Genomic DNA, 9,578 nt, shown 5'->3' with positions numbered 1-9,578 from the left:
CACACACACACACACACACACACACACACACACACACACACACACACACACACTGAGGAGAGCAGATTTTAAAGCAGTGATGTCAGAGGTGAAATTGAGGCGAGGATGTGAGACGAGGGGAGGGACGCTCTCCTGTATAAATCCTGACCTCGTGGAGACATGAGGACACTTCTAACATCTCAGAGGACAAACTGCTGCGATGGCTCATCTCGACAGTAAGTCACATCTTTCTTTGTACGTTTTAAGTTCTGAGGAGTTGGGGGGGGGGGGGTCTCTGATTTATGATCCACGTTTGGGAGTGAAGACTCGAGCTCATCCCTGCAGCCATCCCAGGAGGAGCCTTTAGGTCTGAGGAAGACCACCTGAGGTCCCTGCCTGCGTCAAACTGAGCCGGACTTTTATTTTGTCTTAAAACAACTGGACTCACTGGAAGCTCTGTGATGTTTGTGGCTCAGCTGCAGCTGACCTGACATCAGCTCTGCTGTGGAGCTGCTCTGTGCTGCAAGAGATGAGAAATTATCACAGAAATACAGAAAAAACAGCTTCAGTGTGTTTCTGTTACAGAGGAGAAATCATCTGACTGTAGACAAGAAACAAAAAGTAAAAAACAAAGTAATGTTGAGTTCTTAAATTAAAAACTTAGAGTCATATATGTGACCGAATGCCAACACCTGTTGACCTGCAGAAACAGCTTTTAAAACTTGATCCAGAAACCTTGAAAACTGATCCAGAAACTTTAAAACTGATCCAGAAACTTAAAAAAAAGATCCAGACACTTTAAAACTGATCCAGACACTTTAAAACTGATCCAGACACTTTAAAACCTGATCCAGAAACTTTAAAACCTGATCCAGAAACTTTAAAACCTGATCCAGAAACTTTAAAACTGATCCAGAAACTTTAAAACCTGATCCAGAAGCTTTTAAACTGATCCAGAAGCTTTTAAACTGATCCAGAAGCTTTTAAACTGATCCAGAAACTTTGAAAACTGATCCAGAAACTTTAAAACCTGATCCAGAAACTTTAAAACTGATCCAGAAGCTTTAAAACTGATCCAGAAACTTTAAAACTGATCCAGAAACTTTGAAAACTGATCCAGAAACTTTGAAAACTGATCCAGAAGCTTTAAAACCTGATCCAGAACCTTTAAAACTGATCCAGAAGCTTTAAAACCTGATCCAGAACCTTTAAAACTGATCCAGAAGCTTTAAAACCTGATCCAGAACCTTTAAAACTGATCCAGAAGCTTTAAAACCTGATCTTGTTTCAGTCAGAATAAAATATCTGAGTGTCATCATGTAAATGAGGGAGTTTTGAAATAAAACTGGATTATTGTTTCCAGAGGTCCGATCTGTTCTCAAACCAGAAAAAGTTTATTTTTCAGTTTTTTCATCTGATCCCAGCTCTGAGTGGAGCTCTGCCTGTTTCTCAGCAGGTTTCATCATCAACGTGGACCTGAGGAGTCATGAGAACAACTCGGCTCACCGGACCAGGGAGATGGACCGGGACCGGCTGATCGTCCGCAGGGGCCAGCCCTTCTCCATCACCGTGCACAGCCCTGACTCCCAGCTGTTCCAGCAGCAGCTGGAGCTGATGCTGCACGTCGGTGAGTCCGACTGAAAACACTGACATGCCTGAAATTAAAGACAGGAGGTAGGTGTGTGTGTGTGTGTGTGTGTGTGTGTGTGTGTGTGTGTGTGTGTGTGTGTGTGTGTGTGTGTGGTTGGTCTCAGGACATCCTGAAGGACACACACGTCCTCCTGATGTTTTACGAGACGTGCTGCTGCTGCAGGTCGAAGGAACGAGGTGAAGATCAGGGTTCAGAAGGAGTTTGGGAAGAAGTGGTGGTTCAGCCAGATGAGGGCGCAGAACGAGATGCTGCTGACCGTACACAGCCCGGCGGACGCCATCGTGGGGCGGTACCGCCTGACGGTGCTGCTGATGTCAGCTGATGGCAGCATCATCAAGAAGACGGGAGAAATCAGCTTCCACCTGCTCTTTAACCCCTGGTGCAGAGGTAACGAAACAAAACGACTTTATCTTCTCTTGAACCTGAAGCCTCAACATTATGAGACCGTGGTGCTGACCGCTGAGCCACCGTCCTTCACAAACTGATTCCTCAGATGATGATGGGGTTATGGAAGCCATTGTAACTCAATGCTCAAATTAAAATGGATTCATAGAAATGCTTTTTCAATTTCAAAATAAGCCTGCACTTTTTGAACTACAAATAAAATTATAAATAAATATTCCAAATTGCATCGAGCCACCCGCTTCGGATGTTATCATCCATGAAATGGACGTTGTTAGGCGTTATCAGTCCCATAGAATGGCTTCTGATTGTCAGCTGGTTAATATGATGCATAAAGTCAGTAAGGTTAACTTTAGAGAAAATGACATAGTTAGTGCTAAAGACACCGCCCTCCAATAGCTGAATATTGTAGCCCTCAATAGTGCAATGGGTAGAGTGTCGGACCAGAGAGCAGGAGACCAGGGTCTGAGACCGACACAGACAGGACAAAAAATTTATTAAAATATGTTTTGGTTATTTACACATTCATTGTCATTCATATATTAACCCACTAGGGGGCACTGTCGAGACAGTCTGAAGCCTAGAAGGCACAGTAGGGACCCTCTGAAGCCATTGTATGGGACTGATAACACCTAATAACGTCCATTTCATGGACTGATAACACCTAATAACGTCCATTTCATGGACTGATAACATCAGAATCCCCTGATTGAGCAGTCTTGGAGAAGAAAATAAAAATGCAATTTGGATGATTTATTTGTTGTTTTCATGTTTCTCTTTATTCTTTCAATTTTAAAGTTACTTCCGTACATTTTTTTGAACTCTCTCTCCTTCCACATTTTTTGTGCGATTTCAACAATTTATACATCAAAACGTTCGGCTCCTTCAGGAGATGTGTGAGAAATTTGTATTGATACCTTTTAAACTTTTTGAGATCCTCAGTTTTTTTATGCAATTTTTGCTCTCATTGAAAATACATGGGATTTCTGTGAAACCTTTCAGCATTTCACTATTTTTTGAACCTCATCTACTTCGGCAGATAAACTTTAGACTGTCAACTATTACAGAATTATTCAGCTTTTTGATAACTTGAACCGTTTAAGTTTGTAAAGGTTTTGGGTTTGTCTTGTTTGTCACTGTGTGGGTTTCTGGTTGTGTATTTTCAATGTATGTTTATGCAATTACATTTTTACTTCTATACAGTGATTTTAAACATTAGTTTACCACTTTAAAGATTATTGAGTCTTTTAAAAGATTCAGTCAAGCATTTTCAAGTTTTGTTCAACAATTTTCTACTTCTTGTCAATATTTTTATACGTTAGATTAGTAAAGTGTAAGGGACATTCAACTTTTTCTAAGCTTTATTTAAGCATTTTTAAGGTTTGTACAACCATTTTTTAACTTCTGTACAGCTATTTTAAAAAATTGTTAACCACTTTAAAGGGACGTTCAGCCTATTTAAAGTGTTAGTTCAGGATTTTAAAGGTTTACTAAACCATTTTGACTTTTTTTCAGCTATTTTAAACATTAGTTTTCTACTTTAAATCGATATTTAGCCTTTTTAAAGTTTTAATAATGCTTTTTTAAGGTTTATTCAACCATTTTTTAACTTCTTTACAACCATGTTTAATGTTAGAATACCACATATTTAGTGCAATATATACCTTTAAGACAGGTACTGCTTTATCTTTCTTCATTGTGCTAATGTTAGCTTCTTTAGTAATTTTAGCTTTTTTCTGCTTCTTCCGATATAATTCTGCTTCTTTCAGCAAATTTAAGTTCAATTTTTTTTGCTTCTTTTAGTTTTTTCTGTTAATTTAAACTTTTTATGCTTCTTCTCATGCTTCAAATTGAACTTGCAGTAACAGTTTTGCTGTTAAACGTCTTCAGCTTGACTTTAGCTTCTTCAGCAGCTTTCAGCAACAGACTTTCACATTAGCATTTTTACAGGAAATGCCATTTCTCTAGTTATAATTTCATTCATGAGTAAAAAAAATGCTTATTTTGAAAGTGAAAAGGCATTTCTATGAATCCGTTTTAATTTGAATATTGAGCCATGACTGCTTCCGTAGAGGATTAGTCTCAGCTACTACCACACCACGTTTTAGGTCACGAACTGTAAACCTGATGGAGTTGTAGCTTTTTGTGTTTTTTAGATCAGCTGTGGCGGCCATCTTGAATTTACTTGATTCCCATGTATGTGCAGACATTGCTTTAACTCAGACATCGTCCACCGCTGCCTTCATCAGCAGTGGACAGAAACAAAACAATAAATAAGGAGTTTTTTTGTGTCGTTTGTTTCAACAATGAACCAAACAAACATTTCTGCTCCCATCGGTCGGACTCATCCAAACAGCTGCAGTGTGGTGTTAGTGTTTTATAAGATTTGTTTGGTTTGTTCTCTTCTGCTTGTTTGAATCTGCGGTGACGTAACGACTCTGCGCTGCTCAGACGATGTGGTGTATCTGCCCGACGAGAGGCTGCTGCAGGAGTACATCATGAACGAGAACGGACTCATTTACAAAGGGAGCTGGAACTACATCACTGTCCAGCACTGGAACTTTGGCCAGGCAACTAAAACACACACACACACACACACACACACACACACACACACACACACACACACACACACACACACACACACACACACACACACACACACACACACACACACACACACACACACACACACACTGCTCTTTAAACCTTCAGACCTTAAAATTTCTTTATCAAAAACTAGAAGACAAACAGCTTAAATATATTCTGCAGAAGCAAAAACATGAACTTTAATCCTAATCTAAGGTTTTTATCAGACTCTGAGGTTCAGGAGGTTCTTTAAATTAAAAAATAGAGAAAAGCTAAAGAATCTCTCTCTCTGTTGTGTTGTTTGTCCTCGATGTTTCCTCCAAGTTTGAGGACTACGTGGTGGACATCTGCTTTCAGCTCCTGGATAACTCCAACAAGGCCCTGAGCGACCCGAAGGAGGACCTGGAGAGACGATCTGACCCGGTCTACGTCAGCAGGATGGTCTCGGCCATGGTGGGTTCTGGTCTGAGCACGGTTTGACCCGTTGTCGTTGAGCAGTGGACGTTTTAAAGCCGTCCCCTCCGTCTGTCCAGGTGAATTCTAACGACGACATCGGGGTGTTGTACGGGAGCTGGAGCCCACCGTACCATAACGGGGTCCCTCCGGGCCGATGGACCGGCAGCGTGCCCATTCTCCGGCAGTGGAGTCGCTCCGGCCTCAGGCCGGTGAAGTACGGACAGTGCTGGGTGTTCGCAGGCGTCGCCTGCACAGGTGAGGCTGCACCAGGCTCAGTACAGACCATTCATCCCAAACATGACTCCAGGTATTCACTGTTCCCACACATGAAAAGGAGAAATATTAATAACCAAATCCTCCATTTCTTTCTTCATTTATTGATTTTCAGGCAGGAGATTTTAGGCTTTTTTTTCAGGAGAAAACCCATAAACAGGCTCAGAGGTGTCAAACTCATCTTCATGTGAGCATCATGGTTGTAATAAACTTCCAACAAGACATGCCACATTCCTGAACACCGCTAACAAACACTAAGTGAGCTCTACCTGGTATTTTCTGCATAGAAACAGTGAAACATGTACGACTAAATGTGGAACAAATAAAACAGAAATACTATTAAAAAGAGAAAAGTAGAGTTTTACTCTGTTGAGTTGTGCTGAGTTGCTGCTGTCTTGAATTCTCCCACTTTCCTACAGGGAATTCCCACAAATTCCCAGTTTAAATTTACAACTTGTACATCGGAAATTCAATTCAATTCAAAGATGTATTCATTTCATTAAAAATACTGTAAACAATAATAAAAAAATAAACAAAAACCAAAAAAATATACACAAATCAAAATAAAATGAAAGGTAGCAGAAGAAGAATAAATTTTGTCTGCCCCTTTTTGACACAGAATATATTCAAACAAAACACAATTTACAAAACAATACTAAATAACATAAAATGAAAAAATAAAATAATAAAAATAAAAACAACAACATAAAACATTCCCACCTCCCACTGCAGCAAATGCTGCCTGCTACTTTTGAACCCTGTGCAGCTCCACCTAGTGGTGGGAAGCCATCATTTCATGAGTAAAACAATCAACATGCATTATGGGAGATGTAGTCAATGCTGGTTTTAAAGTAGCTCCTTTTAAGATTAATATATCTTTGAAGCTCTTACGGGCCGCATAAAATGCTGTGATGGGCCACATTTAACCCACAGGCCTTGAGTTTGACACATGTACAGAATAAGTACTGTTAGCTTGAACATATTAATTTTCATCAACATTAACTTCAAAACAATTTTTGGTTGTCTTCACAATCTGACAAGTACTTCAGAAAAGTCTTCTTTTTACAGAACATTGAAACAATTTCTAAAATTTACCAAGAAATACTCTTATTATTTCATGGTATTTTTCAATGAGCCAATTAGTAAATATTTTACTCTAAACATTTATGCAAAGAAACTCTTAAAACTTGTTTTAAAGCGAGCACGAGACGGGAAAGGTTTGGGCCACGCCCTCCTGCTGCAGCTCCAACTCAGACACAACAAAGTTCAGTTCATTTAGTTTGTTTTCTTACCGGCTGCCTCGTCTCTCAGTTGTGCGTCATCTTTCCAGTCCCCGTGTCAAAGGAAAGGTTCCTATGGTTCCTACCCTCTCACTACTTCTTCATGTATGTTAATGGCGGTTGGCAAACAACTTGTTGTGTGTGTTACCACCACCTACTGGAATGCAGTGTGGGTCAGAATGCTTGATGTTTGCTGTAGTGCCTGTACTTTTTATTTAAAATATTTTATTATATTTTCTGACTCTTTTGTATTTGTATTTGTTAAATTATTTTCCATACTTAATCAAAAACAAATTTTCTATAAACATTTTCTGTTATAATTAAAATGTGAATTCTTTTGCTTCCTGAATCTTTCTGTAGTAAATTTGATAAATTAAATGTTTCTTTAACCGTTCTGAAGTCCTCCATCATGTCTCTGTCTTTCAAATCTTTTACATATTAATATTACATGTTTTATTGTTTCTGTTATTCCACAATACTGACAGTTTCCAGTTTTTAAAACATTTTAAAGAGTGTGTTGTTGTGTTACCCTCTTACCTCCCAGCTCGACTTGACAAAAACAGGAGCAGCAGCAGAAAAACTGACCTCTGCTGTGTTTTGTTGTGCTGAACAGTCCTGCGCTGCCTGGGAATCCCAACACGCCTCATCACCAACTTCACCTCGGCCCACGACGTGGATGGAAACCTGTCCGTCGACTACGTGGAGAACTTCTACAGTAACTCCAAACAGGACAGCACCTGGTAGAACCAAACTCGCGTAGTTATGGAGATAAATATAGAATTAATTTAAAAATCCATCATTCTACAGACAGAAAGATTTAGAGAAGCTGCCAACCCGAAGGGCAGACCGTGCATGCAGCTGATATTTTAATGATCCTGTGTTCGCAGGAACTTCCACTGCTGGGTCGAGTCCTGGATGAAGAGGACTGATCTCCCTCAGGGAAATAATGGTTGGCAGGTTCTGGACCCCACGCCTCAGGAGCGGAGCGATGGTACAGTTTTTTTTAAATGAGTAGCTTCTGGATTTTCTACATTTCTTCTTTTTTAATCTCAAATCCTAACAGAACAAACGCACTGCTTGGTGTTTTCTCTTCTCAGCATCCTACTTTTATATATTTATTTTTAGAATCAAACTTTGTGCTGTTTTATGAAAATGTTTGGTTCAATTAGGAGTGAAATACAACTTTTATGATTTTCAGTATATTTGGCTTTACTTACAAAACCTTTTCCAACAGAAACACATAGAGTTTTGTTTTTCTGCAATAAATCATTTTTAACTTTATTTTATTTCTTTCTGCTCCTTTCAGCTTTAAACTACACTTTAGCTTACTTTAGCTTGCATCTACTGTTTTGTTGAATGTAGCTTTAAGTTTTGCTAAATTTAGCTTGTAATTCAGTAGCTTCTGTTTATGTTTTAACTGATTCAGTTTCAGACAATTCAACAGGTTTAAGAGTTCACTCTGCTTTTTTGCAGGAAATATAACTTTTTCTGGTGTTTAGTTACAGTATATTGTACTAAAAGTTGATTTTATTTGATATTTAAGCAGATTAATTCTTCAGTTTCATGGTTCGAGTTGATCCTTTCTCAGGTGAGTTCTGCTGCGGTCCCTGTCCGGTGGCGGCCATCAAGGAGGGCAACCTGGATGTGAAGTACGACGCTCGGTTCGTCTTTGCTGAGGTGAACGCTGACCTCATCTACTGGAGATATCTGCCTGACGGTCGGAGACAAAAGGTTCGGCCAGTCTTTGTCTCATCAGGTTGAAACAAAGGAGGAAGAAGAGCTGAAGGGTTTGATGAAGATACTTGTATTTACAGATCAATGTCGATGAGAAGACCGTGGGCAGAAACATCAGCACCAAGAGTGTTTATGGAGACGTGAGAGAAGACTTGACTCTGCAGTACAAATACCCTGAAGGTCAAAGAATAAACCCCTCTGATAGCTTTAATAAATTATCCAGGTTCATCACGGGTTTCATTTGGATTTCTGCTGGGACTTTCTGTTTCTCAACAGGTTCTGCTAAAGAAAGAGAAGTGTACACGAGGGCCGGGCGCCGGATCCAGGAGCCGTCCAGTGGAGATCCAGAAGCCAAACAACTGAAGCTGATAATCAAACACTCCCAGCCAACGTTTGGAACAGACTTCGACGTGATCGTGGAGGTACAAAGTCAGCAGACTGTAGCTGAACAGGAAGGAAGAAGTGAGTCTGAATAAACTCCTCCTGATGTGTTCGCAGGTGAAGAACGAAGGAAGTGAAAACGTGAATGTGAAGCTGACCATGAGGGTCATGGCTGTGACCTACAACTCCCTCCACCAGGGCGACTGCCAGAGACAGAACAGCAATGTGATGGTGCCGGCTCTCCAGAGTAAGCAGACACCCAAAATGACCCCACAAAGACCCTGCAAAGACTCCACAAAGACCCCACATGGACTCCACAAAGACCCCACAAAGACCCAACAAAGATCCCACAAAGACTCCACAATGACCCTGCAAAGACTCCACAAAGACCCAAAAGAGTCCACAAAGACCCCACAAAGACCAAAGACCCCACAAAGACCCTGCAAAGACTCCACAAAGACTCTACAAAGACCACACAAAGACTCCACAAAGACCCAAAGACTCAACAAAGACCCCACAAAGACTCCACAAAGACCCCACAAAGACTCCACAAAGACCCAACAAAGACCCCACAAAGACCCAACAGACACCACAAAAGACTCCACAAAGACCCCACAAAGACTCCACGAAGACCCCACATAAACTTCAAATAGACCCAACAAAGACCCCACATAGACTCCACAAAGACCTCACAAAAACCTCACAAAGACTCCACAAAGACCCCACAAAAATGCCACAAAGACCCAACAAAGACCCCACAAAGACCCAACAAAGACCCCACAAAGATGCCACAAAGACTCAACAATGACCCCACATAGACTCCACAAAGACCC

General features: G+C 40.5%; 1 protein-coding gene across 1 annotated transcript in view; it reads left to right on the top strand.

Annotated features, from left to right (window-relative positions):
• Positions 1 to 199: 199 nt before the first annotated feature.
• tgm2l (transglutaminase 2, like) overlaps positions 200 to 9,578 on the top strand; it is a 12,493-nt gene continuing 3,114 nt past the window's right edge. Inside the window, exons 1-12 of the mRNA XM_014028473.1 lie at positions 200 to 215; positions 1,436 to 1,606; positions 1,793 to 2,017; positions 4,484 to 4,602; positions 4,946 to 5,074; positions 5,155 to 5,332; positions 7,244 to 7,370; positions 7,518 to 7,621; positions 8,219 to 8,361; positions 8,445 to 8,544; positions 8,641 to 8,786; positions 8,863 to 8,992. Of these exons, the coding sequence (XP_013883927.1) occupies positions 200 to 215; positions 1,436 to 1,606; positions 1,793 to 2,017; positions 4,484 to 4,602; positions 4,946 to 5,074; positions 5,155 to 5,332; positions 7,244 to 7,370; positions 7,518 to 7,621; positions 8,219 to 8,361; positions 8,445 to 8,544; positions 8,641 to 8,786; positions 8,863 to 8,992 (1,588 nt within the window). The remainder of the gene's footprint in view (positions 216 to 1,435; positions 1,607 to 1,792; positions 2,018 to 4,483; positions 4,603 to 4,945; positions 5,075 to 5,154; positions 5,333 to 7,243; positions 7,371 to 7,517; positions 7,622 to 8,218; positions 8,362 to 8,444; positions 8,545 to 8,640; positions 8,787 to 8,862; positions 8,993 to 9,578) is intronic.

The sequence above is a fragment of the Austrofundulus limnaeus genome, unplaced genomic scaffold (genome assembly GCF_001266775.1).
Source record: "Austrofundulus limnaeus strain Quisiro unplaced genomic scaffold, Austrofundulus_limnaeus-1.0 Scaffold767, whole genome shotgun sequence".
Classification (NCBI taxonomy): Eukaryota; Metazoa; Chordata; class Actinopteri; order Cyprinodontiformes; family Rivulidae; genus Austrofundulus; species Austrofundulus limnaeus.
Note: the sequence above shows the minus strand (reverse complement) of the source record. Positions and strands in the feature narration are given on the sequence as shown.